The 16,824-nt window shown below is 43.6% G+C and overlaps 1 protein-coding gene across 1 annotated transcript in view; it reads left to right on the forward strand.

The window, feature by feature from the left end:
- The window catches only part of HORMAD2 (HORMA domain containing 2), a 195,432-nt gene that overhangs the window by 131,124 nt on the left and 47,484 nt on the right, over window positions 1-16,824 (forward strand). The window contains exons 9-10 of the mRNA XM_030218218.1: window positions 1,120-1,271; window positions 14,155-14,411. Coding sequence (XP_030074078.1) covers window positions 1,120-1,271; window positions 14,155-14,411 — 409 coding nt within the window. The remainder of the gene's footprint in view (window positions 1-1,119; window positions 1,272-14,154; window positions 14,412-16,824) is intronic.

The following is a 16,824-nucleotide window of genomic DNA, read 5'->3' on the forward strand; positions in this document are numbered from 1 at the left end:
GGAGGGAGGCAGGGGGTGGGAAATCGCTCCGGGCCCCGCCCTCAAGTCAAACATCATGACGTTGGGGGCGGAGCAATGGCAGAACAACGAAGGGGTTGGCCAGGGAGGGAGTGTGGGGGGGAGGGGGGGTGTTGGCGACGAAAACCTTGCTAGCGCCCGTTTCATTTGCTCTGAAATGGGCCTCTTTTACTAGTATTCTTATAAACCCGCCCACCTCCCCTTGGAGTTGTCTCCTATTTACAGCTTTATTTTTGCTGTAGTATCTAACTGTGGGAGATGCGCCCTTGTAGTGGGCAGAAAGGCACTCGCGTATGCGTAGTGGAGCATGTCTCACGCTCCACAAAGCTCTGTTTTGAGCTTGTTAGAATCTCAGGACAGGGCAACACGGCGCCATGTTACCCACTTGTGAGAATATAAGGCCTTCTATCCTTGGAGAACACCTGCTACAGGTAAGTACTTTTACTTTAATTAGAATTGACGCACACTACTAAGCGTATTCTGTAACATGGTGCACATAAATTCTAAGTCGCATAGTTGAAAAGTGGGTGTGGTTATAAGCATGGAAATGGTCAGGTCATGTGCATTTCTAAAATCTATGTGCGTTGTTATAGAATACACCCGCTCTGTGCCTAATTTAGGCATTGGGATTTACATCAGGTTTTAGTTGGCGTAATTGACCACAACTAAATTTCATTGCGCGGCGCAGCAGTTGGCGTATTATATTAGATACACCTAAATTAAAGCGTACTTTATAGAATGCGCTTTGATTTCCATATAGAAATTGAGGAGCCATATATATAGAATCTAGCCTTAGGCTCATAAATCTAGATAAACGAATGGCAGGCCTAAATTTATAAGCATAATTTTTAAGCTCTGAAATTAAGATGACTTTTCAGCTGAAAAGTTATACTTCTAAGTTTGGTTGAAAATAGGGCACAGATTTATCAGGCTAATTCAGGAGCATAAATTTAGGAGCTCAGCATTTTCTGAATGTTGGGCATATACTGTACAACTTCAGTAGTGTACTAATATATAGAATAGTATAGTATATTCTACTGCATCAATTTTGGGAAGTTCAGGCTGCAAGAACTGATTCTGTTTCTCTTTTTATTATAACAGCAGCAACAAAATAAACTTTGAGAGTGGAGAGAGGAGTAAAGAGATTAAGAGCAGTATTCTAATGATCCGTAAGCTGTACATGCTAATGCAGTATCTTGAGCCTCTTCCCAATGATGTAACCCTTACCATGAAACTATTCTACTACAATGATGGTAAGCAGCAGGAGATTCCCAGTAGGTTAAAAGGGTTAAATAACATCTTGGAGTAGTGAAATAATATCGATTTCCAGAGAGCAGTCAATGGAACTTTACATCATTTACAGTATTTATTTGTGACCCACTGAGTGAAAAGGTACCAAAAATGGGGTTACAAATAACAGAGATAAAGGCTATAAAAGTGTGGAGGAACAACTTTTATCTTTGAAAGTTTTGTGTACAATAGGGTCAATAAATGGGACTGTGCAATTCTTGTTTACAACTTTGATGTTTTTCATGTTCTACAGCCTTAAAACTGTAGGTAGCTAAAATGGGGTAAGTGATTTCTGGGGTTAATTTTTATTTATTTATTTATTGCATTTGTATCCCACATTTCCCCACCTCTTTGCAGGCTCAATGTGGCTTACATTGCATCATGAATAGTGGAAATACATAAGAGAGTAGACATTTAGTATTGCATAAGGATCTTGGGTAACATGATAATGTTAAAGCATGATAGTAGTATAACAAGCAAATATCGTAAGACAATTCTGGATATATGTGTAGGAGTTCACATTTCTTGATCTTTATGGTATCTTTTATCTTTTGTCTTATCCTTGTGTCCTTCTGTCTGTCCTTCCCTTATCCTTATTGATCCTGTCTGTTTGTCCTGATTTAGACTGTAAGCTCTTTTGAGCAGGGACTGTCTTTCTTCATGTTCAATTGTAAAGCGCTGCGTACGACTGGTAGCGCTATAGAAGTGATTTATAGTAGTAGTAGTATGCCTTGTTAAAGAGATGGGTCTTCAGTAGTTTGCGGAAGTTAGTTAGTTCGTAGATCGTTTTTGAGTTGCATGGCAGCGCATTCCAGAGTTGTGTGCTCAAGTAGGAAAAGGTTGACGCATGCGTTAGTTTGTATTTTAGACCTTTGCAGTTGGGGAAGTGAAGATTGAGGAATGTGCAGGATGATTTTGTAGCATTCCTGGGTGGTAGGTCTATCAGGTCTGACATGTAGGCTGGGGCATCTCCGTGAATGATTTTGTGAACTGGGGTACATATTTTGAACGTGATGCGTTCTTTGAGTGGGAGCCAGTGTAGCTTTTCTCGTAGGGGTTTAGCACTTTCATATTTTGTTTTACCGAATATGAGTCTAGCTGCTGTGTTCTGGGCTGTCTGAAGTTTTTTGATTATTTGCTCTTCGCAGCCAGCATAGAGTGCGTTGCAGTAGTCTAGATGGCTGAGTACCATTGATTGTACCAGGTTACGGAAGACGGTCCTTGGGAAGAAAGGTCTTACTCTTTTTAATTTCCACATTGAGTGAAACATCTTCTTGGTTGTGTTTTTTGCGTGATTCTCAATTGTTAGGTGACAATCAATGGTAACTCCAAGAATTTTTAGGGTGTCCGAAATTGGAATTACTTTTTATATTGATAAATGTTTCTCATTTTATAAAGATGTAATTAGTCCATATCTGAGGCTGAAAGTTTGCAGGATTATGCATTTGATATCCCTCTACCTTGTGGTATAAGTAAATCACATATCCCACTTTTGGTACCTTTTTGTTCAGCGGATCACATTTATTTATTTGTTTTAAAAGATTTGTAATAAAGACTTTTTAGGTTTTAACCAGTGAACCCTGCTCAACACTGACAATGCCAAAAAATAAACTAAGCTTTTATATTAAAGTTAAGCATTTATTGGCTAAACACAGGAAAAATATTACTTCCCCTAGTCCTCTCTCACCCTCCCCTGGCTTATTGTCCCGTCTGTGGCCGTGACAACCCTCAGATTTACCCTGTTTCTGGGAGTCAGTGTCTGTGCTGGCTTCTGCTTTTCTCTGTGTCTGTGTCTGTCTTAGGTTCTCTCTGGCTCTGTGTGCTGATTGCCCTACTGAACCTCACCTGTGTGGGCTTTGCCTCTTCCAAGATGGCTGCCGCCTCCTCCTCTTTGCCAGTATCCAAGATGGCCCCCGCTGTTCCTTCCTATGGGCTGACTGCTCTGTGTGTCAAGCCTCTGTTTGGTTGCAAGGTGATTGCTGCAGCTGTGGCTCTGGTGTTGAAGGGCTTTATTAATCACTTGGAGACTACAGTCCTGGCCTTTGCATCTCATCTAAAGGTCCTGGTGTATAGAGTGCTCTGTACACGGTTTCAGTGTTTGCTCTGTGTGAGTTTCTATGTTTGTTTAAACTAGCTAGCTTAGGCACCGTCTGGCTTGTAGCCTGTGCATAGCTCTGCTAGTTCTCTGTGCTTGTTCCTAGTGTTAGACTAGCCGCCCTTGCTAGCCACTATCCCGAGACTGTGTTTGTTCCTAGTGTTAGACTAGCCGCCCTTGCTAGCCACTATCCCGAGACTGTGTTTGTTCCTAGTGTTAGACTAGCCGCCCTTGCTAGCCACTTTCCCGAGACTGTGTTTGTTCCTAGTGTTAGACTGGCCGCCCTTGCTAGTCACTATCCCGAGACTGTGATTGTTCCTAGTGTAGACTAGCCAGCTTAGGCACTGTCTGGCTTGTAGCCTGTGTATAGCTCTGCTAGTTCTCTGTGTTTGTTCCTAGTGATAGACTAGCCAGCTTAGGCACCGTCTGGCTTGTAGCCTGTGTAAAGCTTTGCTAGTGTTCTGTGTTGTTTCCAGTGCATGACTTGTTAGCTTGGGCACAGCTTTGTTGTTAGCTGGTGTATAGCTTTACTAAGTCTCCTGAGTTTGCTCTGTGTATGTTTCTTGTGTATGACTGGTTTGCCTGGGTATAGCGTTCCTATTAGCCTGGGTACAGATTACTAGTCATTGTGTTGAATCCTGCCGACTGCCAGAACCCGGACAGTCCCTGCTTGTCTGCCTTGCCTTCGCCTAGGTGCCAGGGGGCACTCCTGGATCTTCATTCCTGCTGTTCCTGTAAGTCCTACCGGCTGCCAGAACCTGAGGGCTCAACCCTCGGGGAAAGGCAGTCAAGTGTAGGTGAAGCCTAGGCCAGGGTGTTCCAGTTCCGCGGGTTCCGCTCCAGTGTGTTCCAGTCCAGCGGGTTTCACTCCTGTATGTTCCAGTCCAGTGGGGCCACTCCAGTGTGTCCAGTCCAGCGGGCCCCACTCCAGTGCGCACCCGTCCGGTGCGTTCCAGTTCCGAGTGTTCCGGTGTAGAACTCCAGTCCGGGGTTCCGGTCCAGTCTTGTTTCATCTCTACCTGGAAGGTGATCTTGCCTGCCACTGCCGCTCCACGGTAGTGGCCTATGGACTCACAAACCCCGTGCTCCCGAGGAAGAAGCCTGAAAGTATGCCAAGGTCCTTGAGAGCGCGAGAGACGCGACAGGCGCGACACTTATCATGTTACTGCACTCAGTTTTTGTGCCTTTTCTGTGCACGTTTGTTACCACCAGTAAAGGTATACACTGATAACACTGATACATTCCCTCCCCCCCCCCCCCCACCACTGGATATTTTAAACACCAGTCACCACGGATTTTTAATACCAGGATATTGAGTACCAGGCCATACCCAGAATATCTGAGAATCGGAAAGAAGTAGAGAGATAGTGGATGCTTTTCAAATTGCTCTGCTCAGACAAATGGTGACGGAACCCACGAGGGAGGGAGCGACACTGGATCTGGTGCTGACAAATGGGGATAGTGTATCAAATGTCCGAGTGGGTGCCCACCTGGGCGGCAGTGACCATCAAACGGTTTGGTTCGATATGATGGCTGAAGTGGAGGGCAGCCACTCAAAAAGTCTTAGATTTCAAGCGTGCTGATTTTAGTAAAATGGGGGAATACCTGAGGAAGGAGCTAATGGGATGGGAGAACGAACAAGAAGTGGAAGGACAGTGGTCCAGGCTGATAGAAGCTATAAATAGAGCCACAAGCATTTATGTAAGGAGAGTAAATAAAAGCAAGAGAAAAAGGAAACCGATATGGTTCTCCAAGCAAGTGGCTGAGAAAATAAAGGCTAAAGAGTTGGCGTTCCTGAAATACACAAAAACTCAAGAAGCCGAACACGGAGAGGAATACCGGAGGAAATTGAAAGAAGCCAAGAGAGAAATACATCTGGAGAAAGCGCAAGCGGAAGAAAAAATGGCTAGAAATGTAAGGAGGGGTGACAAAAATTTCTTCAGGTATATTTGTGAAAGGAGGAAGACAAATAAGGTGAGACTGAAAGACGCTGCGAACCGCTATGTAACATAGTAACATAGTAAATGACAGCAGATAAAGACCTGTACGGTCCATCCAGTCTGCCCAACAAGATAAACTCATTTTACATGGTATGTGATACTTTAGATAATGATGAAGAAAACGCAAATTTGTTAAATAGATACTTCTGTTTTCACAGAAGAAAATCCTGGAGAAGGACCGCGATGGACTGGCAAAAGTACAAATAAAAATGGAGTAGATATAGCACCGTTCACGGAAGAGAGTGTGTATAAACAACTTGAAAAGCTAAAGGTAGACAAAGCTGTGGGACCGGACGGGATCCATCCCAGGATATTAAAGGAGCTCAGAGAGGTTCTGGCGGGTCCTCTTAAAGATTTGTTTAATAAATCATTGGAAACTGGAGAGGTTCCGTGGGATTGGAGAACGGCGGATGTGGTCCCTCATCACAAAAGTGGTGATAGAGAAGAAGCTGGAACATACAGGCCGGTAAGCCTCACTTCAATTATTGGAAAAGTAATGGAAGTAATGCTGAAGGAAAGGATAGTGAATTTCCTGGAAGCCAATAAGTTGCAAGATCTGAGACAACATGGTTTTGCCAAAGGTAAATGGTGCCAAACGAACCTCATAGAATTCTTTGACTGGGTGACTGGAGAATTAAATCAGGGATGTGCTATAGACGTAATCTACCTAGATTTCAGCAAAGCTTTTGACACGGTTCCCCACAGGAGGCTCTTGAACAAACTGGACGGGCTGAAGATAGGACCCGGTGGTGAACTGGATTAGGAACTGGTTGACAGACGCCAGAGGGTGGTGGTGAATGGAATTCGCTCGGAGGAGGGAAAGGTGAATAGTGGAGTGCCTCAGGGATCGGTGCTGGGGCCGATTCTGTTCAATATATTTGTGAGTGATATTGCCGAAGGGTTAGAAGGTAAAGTTTGCCTATTTGCGGATGATACCCTTGCTAGCAATAAACTTCTCTTACTTTGGATCCGTTGCCTCCAGTCTCTTGATTTACTTGCTAATATCCGGTTACAATACTAAGATCTGTAACAGAGTGGACACCCGGGAGGGAGTGGAAAGCATGAAAAAGGATCTGAGGAAGCTAGCAGAATGGTCTAAAGTTTGGCAATTAAAATTCAATGCGAAGAAATGCAAAGTGAAGCACTTAGGGAGTAGAAATCCACAGGAGATGTATGTGTTAGGCGGTAAGAGTTTGATAGGTACGGACGGGGAGAGGGATCTTGGGGTGATAGTATCTGAGGGTCTGAAGGCGACGAAACAGTGTGACAAGGCGGTGGCCGTAACTAGAAGGTTGCTAGGCTGTATAGAGAGAGGTGTGACCAGCAGAAGAAAATAAGTTTTAATGCCCCTCTATAAATCGTTGGTGAGGCCCCCACCTGGAGTATTGTGTTCAGTTTTGGAGGCCGTATCTTGCTAAGGATGTAAAAAGAATTGAAGCGGTGCAAAGAAAAGCTACGAGAATGGTATGGGATTTGTGTTACAAGACGTATGAGGAGAGACGTGCTGAACTAAACATGTATACTTTGGAGGAAAGGAGAAACAGGGGTGATATGATACAGATGTTCAAATATTTGAAAGGTATTAATCCACAAACGAACCTTTTCCGGAGCTACGAAGGCGGTAGAACGAGAGGACATGAAATGAGATTGAAGGGGGGCAGACTCAAGAAAAATGTCAGGAAGTATTTTTTCACAGAGAGAGTAGTGGATGCTTGGAATGCTGTCCCGCGGGAGGTGGTGGAGATGAAAACGGTAACGGAATTCAAACATGCGTGGGATAAACATAAAGGAATCCTGTTCAGAAGGAAGGGATCCTCAGGAGCTTAGCGGAGATTGGATGGCAGAACCGGTACTGGGAGGCAGGGCTGGTGGTTGGGAGGCGGGGCTAGTGCTGGGCAGACATACGGTCTGTGCCCTGAAAAAGACAGATAGAAATCAAGGAGCTGGTGGTTGGGAGGCGGGGCTAGTGCTGGGCAGACTTATACTGTCTGTGCCCTGAAAAAGACAGATACAAATCAAGGTAAAGTATACACAAAAAGTAGCACATATGAGTTATCTTGTTGGACAGACTGGATGGGACCGTGCAGGTCTTTTTCTTCCATCATCTACTATGTTACTATGTTACTTCCCCTAGTCCTCTCTCACCCTCCCCTGCTCAACACCGACAATGCCAAAAAATAAACTAAGCTTTTATATTAAAGTTAAGCATTTATTGGCTAAACACAGGAAAAATATCACTTCCCCTAGTCCTCTCTCACCCTCCCCTGGCTTATCATGTTATTGCACTCAGTTTTTGTGCCTTTTCTGTGCACGTTTGTTACCTCCAGTAAAGGTATACACCGATAACACTGATACATTCCCTCCCCCCCCCCCCCCCCCCGGATATTTTAAACACCAGTCACCATGGATTTTTAATACCAGGATATTGAGTACCAGGCCATACCCAGAATATCTGAGAATGTAGTGACAGTAGCTGGCCTTACGGAGTTTAAAGGGGGTTTGGACAGATTCCTGAGGGAAAAGTCCATTGAACATTATTACATTTTTTTTTTTTTGGGGGGGGGGGGGGGGTTGCTGGGTTCTTGAAGCCCGGATTGGCCGCTGTTGGAGACAGAATGCTGGTCTTGATGGACCATTGGTCCTTTCCCAGTATGGCAGTGCTTATGTGCTTATCTGGGTTTGAAGCTGCTGCCAATACTTATTGGAGTACCAGCCATATGTGCCGGCACTGTGGGTGCTCAAGCATCCCCAATATTTTGGAGCCTGACTTAGATGGCATGGCAAGTGCAACGCTCCATTAGAGGGCCCCCAATCATAGGTGCTCCGTATAAGAGGCTTGGGGAGACTTACCCAACCATGACCTGACCTTCCTTTCCTCTCACCTGCTGGGCTGCTGCTTCTCAACCTGTGGGGACAACAAGAAAAACAAACTCAAGCTTCACCTCTGCACTGCTTGCCTGCCCAACCTACCGTCTTCCCAATTCAGTGGCTTAATAAACAGAAACCGTATGCAGAGCCATAGAGCTTTGCACACCGCTGTCAGCTCTGCTGGTCTACCCCTATTATGTAATTTCCTGTTCAGGTGGACCGGCAGAGCTGACAGCGGCGCGCAGAGCTTTATGATCCTGTGCATGGTTTCTGTTTATTGAGCCACTGAATGGGGAAGGCAGTAGGTCAGGCAGGCAGGCAGTGTGGAGGTGAAGCTCGATTTGTTTCTTTTTAAGATTTTTTTTTTTTTTTGCTGTAGCCAGGTGGAGGTGCCCATGGGCAAGTGGATGGGGAGGAAAAAGAGAGATAGGGTTCTATGTTGGAGGTAAGAAATGGGAGAACAGAAAGAGGGTGATGGTGGGGGGGGGGGGGAGAGAAGAGACAAAGCTGGATAGTGGGGATGAGAGAGATGGGCAGTGCTGAATGTCGGGGGAAGAGAGGCAGAGGGGTGATAATGGAGGAGAGAGAGAGAGGGGGCGAATGCTGGATGGTTGGGGGGTGTTAGAGGGGCATCATTGTAAGGGGGGAAGAGAGAGAGGAGAAATCCACAGGGGCGTCATTGTAAGGGGGAAGAGAGAAACAGAGGAAATGTCATTTTTTAAAAAAGGAGCCAAGACATGATCACGTTATAAGGGGATTCACATTATTGCGGGGCACATTATAACAGGGTTCCACTGTATTACCTTGAATGTTCCATCTGCAATCCATAGTGTTGATCGAGCCAGCCCGTCTAATAGTTCATTTGATCCAAACATGAGTATGCGATCAACTCCAAGTCCAGGGTCAAATAACACAAACTCCCTGAAACAAATGGATACTTTGAAATTAAGATCATTTGGAATACTGGGTAAAACATGTACATTTTCTTCCGTGAGAATCTTCTGTCAGTCAGCAAAGTGCACAGCTCAGCATTGACTTCTTTGGCAGTGCTATAAGTACATGTGGCGAGAGAGTCTCAGAAACTGTGCCTTGTGCTTCTTTAGGTCCAACATTTGGTTTTTGTTTTTTATGTTTATTAAACACTAGTAAAACATGGCCGTTTCTTGCGGAAATGAAACGGGCGCTAGCACGGTTTCCTTCCGAACCTCCCCTCCCCTCCCTACTCACCCCTTCGGCGTTCTGAAGGCACTGACCAGCATTGTTGCTGACCTCGGCACGCCACCTTCAATCTGCTTTGTCTTTGGTTGTGAAGCCACTGACGCCATTGCTCCGCCCTCGACGTCATCACGTTTGACGCGAGGGCGGGGCCCCAACACAGTGTTTTCTGTGGCTTCACCACCACGAAGGCTTCGAACCGGAAGGAAGTGCCCGGAGGACCTGACAGTGACGTCAGTGTCCTCAGAACGTTGAGGGTGAGTTTTATTATATAGGATACTTCAAACATTTTCAATAACACATTGTCTCAGCCTGTACATCATTAATACCCCCTATTCCTAAATACAAACTTCAAGTTACAGACCAATATTCAGTATATAATATCAACCCCATGTCTCCTCCATTTCCCCACTCCCCTCCCCTTCCCTCCCCCCCATACCCTTATCACCTTAACTTCAGTCTCAATCAGTCACCACTCTGCTTCCCTTCCTCCCCCCCTCCAGGAGGATATTTCCCCAATATCCGGTCAAAATGCATCCATTCTGCTGCTTCAGATTTATACCTCCCCCTCCGTTTGTCGGTCAATTCTTCCATCGTTATCAGTCCCCTAATCCTCCCAATCCAATTATGTACTGTGGGCCCCTCTGCCTTCTTCCAGAACGCTGCTATTAAAGATTTCGCAGCTGCCAAGCCTACACGCTTGAGCCTTTGTTCCCATTTGGCCCCTCTCTGATTGCCCCACCCCAGTAAACACCATTTAGAATCATATGTGAGTGGAGTTTCTAGAACCTCAGTCAAGAGTCCTATGACCCCCTTCCAAAATTCCTGTATTAACCCGCAGTCCCACCACACGTGATAAAATGTCCCCTTTTCCTCCTGGCATCTCCAGCATATGTCCGATACTCCAGGGAGCATGATTTTTACTCTCTCTGGCATAAAGTACCATCTACTAAGTATTTTATATGCATTCTCTTTGAGGAGTACACATAAAGAGGCTTTTTTAACCTCCCGACACACCCGTCTCCAATCCGAATTGGACAGTTCTTGTTTCAAATCCCTCTCCCAGGCCCTCATATATGCATGTTTTACAAAGGTAGTCCCCCGCATATGATCATAAAGTCTAGAGATGTCTTTCCCCCAAAAGTCTATCTTCCCCCATGTGTCTTCCATCCTTTCCTTAGCCACTAGGCCATCTTTGATCCATCTAACCAATGTTATGTAATGCGTGACTTGTGTGTATGCATATATGTCAGAGGGTGGTAGCTCATATGCCTCCCGCAGATCTGCAAAAGATTTAACTCCCTCCTCTGTCAGGATGTCTCGAAACCTTATCAGCCTTTATCAAACCATGCTTTAAACACCCCCCCCCCCCCCCCCCGAGCTCCTGCTGGAAAACCCGGTTCCTGTGTGATCCAGGCATGTGTAGATTTAGTCCTAGAACCTCTCAACCTATATTTTAGTGCTCCCCATAAAGCCAAAAGGTGTGAGACAAAGGGATTCAAAGTTAACCTCTTATAGTCAGTATCTGGGATTGAGGCCCACAGCAACCCCTCCAATGCTCCCTCTTGGACGAAGATCTGCTGCAGTCGAGTTATTGGGGATAGATCCACCTTGCTCCATACTGCTATTTGTTTTAACTGGGAAGCCCAATAGTACCATAGGATGTTTGGCATCCCCCTTCCCCCTTGCTCAGGTGTTCCGCACATTATTTTCCGTGCTAATCTAGCTGACCCTCCCCCCCAAACAAATGTCCCTAAATCTGATTGCAGCTTCACTATTTCCCTCTTAGGCACTGGGATTGGTAATGTTTGAAATAAAAACAAAAGCTGGGGTAAAATGTTCATCTTCACCGATGCAATGCAGCCCCACCAGGAAAGCCACCCCTTCCTCCATCTATTCATATCCCCTCGCAAATCTTTCAATAGGGGTATGTAGTTCAGTTGATATAATTTACTCAGGTCCTTCGGGATCTTTATCCCTAAATATCGGAAATTATCCACTGCTTTTTTAAATTTAAATGCCTCAGTTATTCTGTCCTCCTCATCCTCAGGTATGGTGACCCCCATAATTTCAGACTTGTCATAATTCACCTTAAACCACGATACCCGACCATAAGTTTTAATTTCCTTAATCAGAGGGGGCAATGTTAGCAATGGGGAGGAGATATAGAATAAAATATCGTCTGCAAAGAGCGCTATCTTAAGCTCCCTACCCCCCATCCGAACCCCTCGGACTTCCTGGTGCAAACGGACCCATTGAGCAAATATTCAATGGCTAGGGCGAATAGCAAGGGGGACAACGGGCACCCTTGCCAAGTTCCCCTTTGAATACTAAATGGTTTGGAATACCCCCGTTAACTTTTATTTGGGCTACCGGATGTGCATATAGTTTCCTGACCCAACCCAGGAGCCCTCTCCCTATCCTCATTTGGACCATCACTTCCCATAAGAACTCCCAATCTACCCTATCAAATGCTTTTTCCGCATCGATTGCAAGCAGGATTAAGGAGTCCTCTCTCCTCTGGGCCCCCCATATGATATTCATTGCTATCCAACCACATTGAGCCTGCAAATCGGTGGGAAAATGTGGGATACAAATGCTACAAATAATAATAATAATAATATTCAAAGTCCGGCGGAAGGGGTAACAGCATCCCTAGGCGATCCGCCATTACTTTCGCTAAAATCTTAACATCAATATTTAGCAATGAAATTGGCCTATATGAGCTACATAATGTGGGATCTCGCCCTGGTTTGAGGAGAACTGATATCCCTGCCGCATGCATACTAATTGGTAACTCTTCCTCAATAAAGCACGCATTACCCACCCTAATCAATAGGGGAGCTAGCTCATGCTTAAACACTTTATAATATTTCCCCGTGAACCCATCTAATCCCGGCGCTTTCCCTCTCTTTAATCCCTTGATGACCCCTATCACTTTATCCACTGTAATGGAGGCTTCCAATTCCACCCGTTGGTTGTCTGTTATTTTAGAGAGGCCCCAATCCCTTATATACGTCCGTTTCTTCTTCAAATCCACCCCCTGTTCTTTAGAGTAGAGTTTTGTGTACTATTGCACAAACTCTGCTCTTATATCTTCATCCTGGTGTACCATATAACCACCTCTGATGGTGTGAAGAGCATGAGGAGGGATCAAGCTAAGCTAGAAGAATGGTCCGCGAATTGTCAACTAAGATTTAATGCTAAAAAACACAGGGTCATGCACTTGGGCTACAGAAACCTGAAGGAGCAGTACCATTATGGAGGAAAAGTACTTCTGTTCTCGAAAGAAGAGCGAGACTTGGGGGTAATTGTTTCTGATCTAATCTAATCTAATTCATGACTTATAGACTGCTCCATACTCCAAAAAAGGTTCTAGGTGGTTTACAATTCAAAACTCACCAAGGAGAGAAATGATAAAGAAATAAAAGAAAACATAAAACCGATCTAACATTTATCAAATAAAAAGGTTTTTAACTTCTTACAAAATTGTATATAATTTACTTCTAGATGACTGAGAGTGGGTAGATTATTCCATATAGCAATAGCCTGAAATGATTATCTTAAGTTGACCAAACAGGTAGAAAGGATGATGGCCAAAGCCAGAAAGATGCTTGGGTGCATAGGAAGAGGAATGGCCAGCAGGAAAAAGAAGCTGATAGTGCCTCTGTATAAGTCTCTGGTGAGGCCCCATTTAGAGTACTGTGTGCAGTTCTGGGAACTACATCTTCAAAAAAAGATAACTAGAATGGAATCAGTACAGAGGGCGGCTATTCAAATGGGCAGTGGTCTTCATTATAAAGCATATAGAGACAGACTCATAGACCTTAATATGTATTCTTTGGTAGAAAGATGAAAGTGAGGAGATATGATTGAGACATTGATATATCTCCGCAGCATAAATACACAGGAGGCAGGTTGCTTTCAACTGAAAGGAACCTCTAAAATGAGAGAACATAAGATGAATTTGAAGGGGGATAGACTCAAAAGTAATCTAAGGAAGTACTTCTTTATGGAAAAGGTGGTGGATGCATGGAACGATCTCCTAGTGGAGGTGGTGGAGACAAGGGCTATATCTGAATTCAAGAAAACATGGAACAGGCATGTGTGACCTCTTAGGGGGAGGAAGAGATAGCGGATGATATGAATGGGCAGACTGGATAGGCCGTATGGTCTTTATCTGCCATCATTTTCTATGTTTCTATGATCAAAAGGCGCTGTGACAATACGTCCTTGTGATCAATATACCAGTGACCTAATAGCCTTATGACCAATAGTAGTTGTGTCTGTTATACATATGACCTCAGGGTTCTATGACCAAAAGGCACTGTGATCAAAGACTCTATGACCAAATTTCCTATGGATACGTAGGTATGACCAGTTGTCTGTATACCATGTAAGCAGTGTTCCTATGCCATCCCCAGATAGGAGGTAGGTGGTAACCATGTACAAGAAGCAGATGCCTCATCCATACAGTTTTTTCATTCTCTTAGAATTTATTTTAGTTTTCAGCTTACTGTGGTGAATCCTATGTTTAGATGTGATATTGACAAAAATCATAAAGAAGATTTCAGTGTAGCTCATGCCCTTACAAAAATTATTTTCAAGAAATGCAACCTTTACAAACAGCACTGTCTTTTCAGAAATCTCTTTTTTTATTACCCACAGTGACTCCTGCTGACTACCAACCTCCTGGTTTTAAAGACGATAACAATCCTGTTAGCCTTGTGTTTGAAGGAGACCCTGTCAATTTAAAAGTAGGATCAGTCTCCACAGGATATCATACCATGAAGGTGAAAGTAACAACAGAGATCCAGAGAATGACAGAAATGGCAAATAGACTGGTAAATCAAAACAGCACAGAGATTTCCCATCAAGGACTAGATTGTGACGAGGAGGAAGAAGAAAATGCAGCAAGCATGGATGTAAGGAAATCTTTGGATATATTGAATAGACCATATTTTCTAGCTTCCATATAAGAACAAATACATGGAGGCTAACTTCCAATATTGCCATTGCTGTATTTTCCTATATATCCCATGAAATGCTTCATCATAAGTAGGCTAGCTTGTAATAAAAACCAAAACAAACATAGTTTGGGGTTGATAATTACATACAGTAATATTTTATTATATAAAAAAAACAAGGGGGTCGATATTCAAAGTGATTTAACTGGGCATAAGAGGCTCCTGGCTGGCTAAATTACCTTTCTGGGGCTATCCACTGCTACTCAGCAGCACTTAACTGGTTAGTGCCTCTAAATATCAGCATTAACAAATAAAATCATAGCCATCTATTGTGTGGGCAGTATGGAGGCAGAGTCGGCACTTATGCGGTTAAGTGCCAATATTCAGCATTTAACCGCTTAAGTTAATTGGACAAATTGGACTGCATAAAACTCAGTCCTATCTTTATTATAGTAACGTAGTAGATGACGGCAGATAAAGACCTGTATGGTCCATCCAGTTTGCCCAATAAGATACTCATTGTATACGACATGAAGTGATACATCATATGTATACCTGATCCTGATTTAACCTTGCCGTTTTTAGGGCATAGACTGTAGAAGTCTGCCTGGCACTGACCTTGTTCTGAAATTTCTGAATTTGTTGTCAAAGCCCCTGAAGCGCTCCACTCCAGCCCATCCAAATCTATTCAGTCGCGATCAGGGCACAGACCATAGAAGTCTGCCCAGCACTGGCTTTCCTACTTAATCACTAAGCTTCTTTGGATCCAATTTTTCTAAACAGGATTCTTTTGTGTGTGTCCCATGCATTTTTGAATTCCATTACCATTTTCATCTCTACCACCTCCCATGGGAGAGCATTCCAAGAATCTACCACCCTGACATTATTCCTGAATCAACCCCCTTTCAACCTCAATTCATGCCCTCTTGTTAAAGTTTATGGCCCATTACTAGGGCTAAGCAAGCCTGTCTATGGTCTGTGAGAAGACCAAGAAGACACAAGCTAGCTAATTGCCCTACTAGATCATAAATAAGGGAATAAGTTATATATACAAAGCTGACTGATTTGCAAACCAGACAGCTTTCTTTGGTTCTACCACCTTCCCATCTCTGGAAAAGGTTTGTTTGCGGATTAATACCTTTCAAATATTTGAATGTCTGTATCATCTCACCCCTGTTTCTCCTTTCCTCCAGGGTATACATGTTTAGGTCAGTAAGTCTTTCCACATACGTCTTGCTACTTAAACCGTCACCATTTTAGTCACTTTTCTCTGAACCGCTTCAAGTTTTTTACATCCTTAGTGAGACAAGGCCTCCAAAACTGAACACACCACTCCAAGTGGGGCCTCACCAATGACTTGTACAGGGCCAACAACATCTCATTTCTTCTGCTGGTTATACTCATTTCTATGCAGCCTAGCATCCTTCTGGCCATGGCCACTGCCTTGTCACACTGTTTCATCACCTTGAGATCTTCAGACACCGTCACCCCAAGGTCCCTCTCCTGAGCTAAGCTTACCAATCTCTCCCCTCCTATCCGGTACTTCTGTTTTGTATTTCTGCACTCCAAGTGCATCACTCTGCAACTCTGCACTTCTTGGCATTAAATTTTATCTCCCATAACAAACCTGGAAAAGACCGTTTTTTTATTTTATTTTTTTTAATATGTCTTCAATCGTTATGATGCATTCATGATGAGACAATGTCTGGAAATTTTTTTTAGGAAACTTTCTTTCTTTCTTTCTTTATTGCATTTGTATCCCACATTTTTCCACCTCTTTGCAGACTCAATGTGGCTTACAGTGAATTATTTTTAGTAGGTGGCAGGTTAAGAGGTGACAATTATTGTTACATAAAGAGTATGACAATTATTGTTACATAAAGAGTATCATTATCGAAGTTTAACAAGTGGATATAAGTATTTATTTATTTATTTATTTATTTGCATTTGTATCCCACATTTTCCCACCTATTTGCGGGCTCAGTGATAATAGGTACAGGTGGAGGTGCCATAGAAAATAACGTATTCGAAATTCAGACCAGTAGATATAGGCAAAAGCATAGCTGATAATAGGTAAATAATGATAAAGGTAAGGTGGAGATGCCGTAGCATATAACGTATTCGAGGATTAAACAAGCGAGTATAGGCAAAGAGCATTGCTGATGATAGGTAAGGTTGCGATGTATTACATTGATAATTGCTGATCTTATTGGTATGCCTTATTGAATAGGTAGGTCTTCAGGGATTTACGGAAGTTGGTTAATTCATAAGTAGTTTTTAAATTGCTCGGTAGTGTGTTCCATAACTATGTACTCGGGTAAGAGAAGTTTGATGCACATGCGTTAGTTTGTATTTTATTTATTTACAGCAC

This window comes from Microcaecilia unicolor, chromosome 11 (assembly GCF_901765095.1).
Source record: "Microcaecilia unicolor chromosome 11, aMicUni1.1, whole genome shotgun sequence".
Taxonomy (NCBI): Eukaryota; Metazoa; Chordata; class Amphibia; order Gymnophiona; family Siphonopidae; genus Microcaecilia; species Microcaecilia unicolor.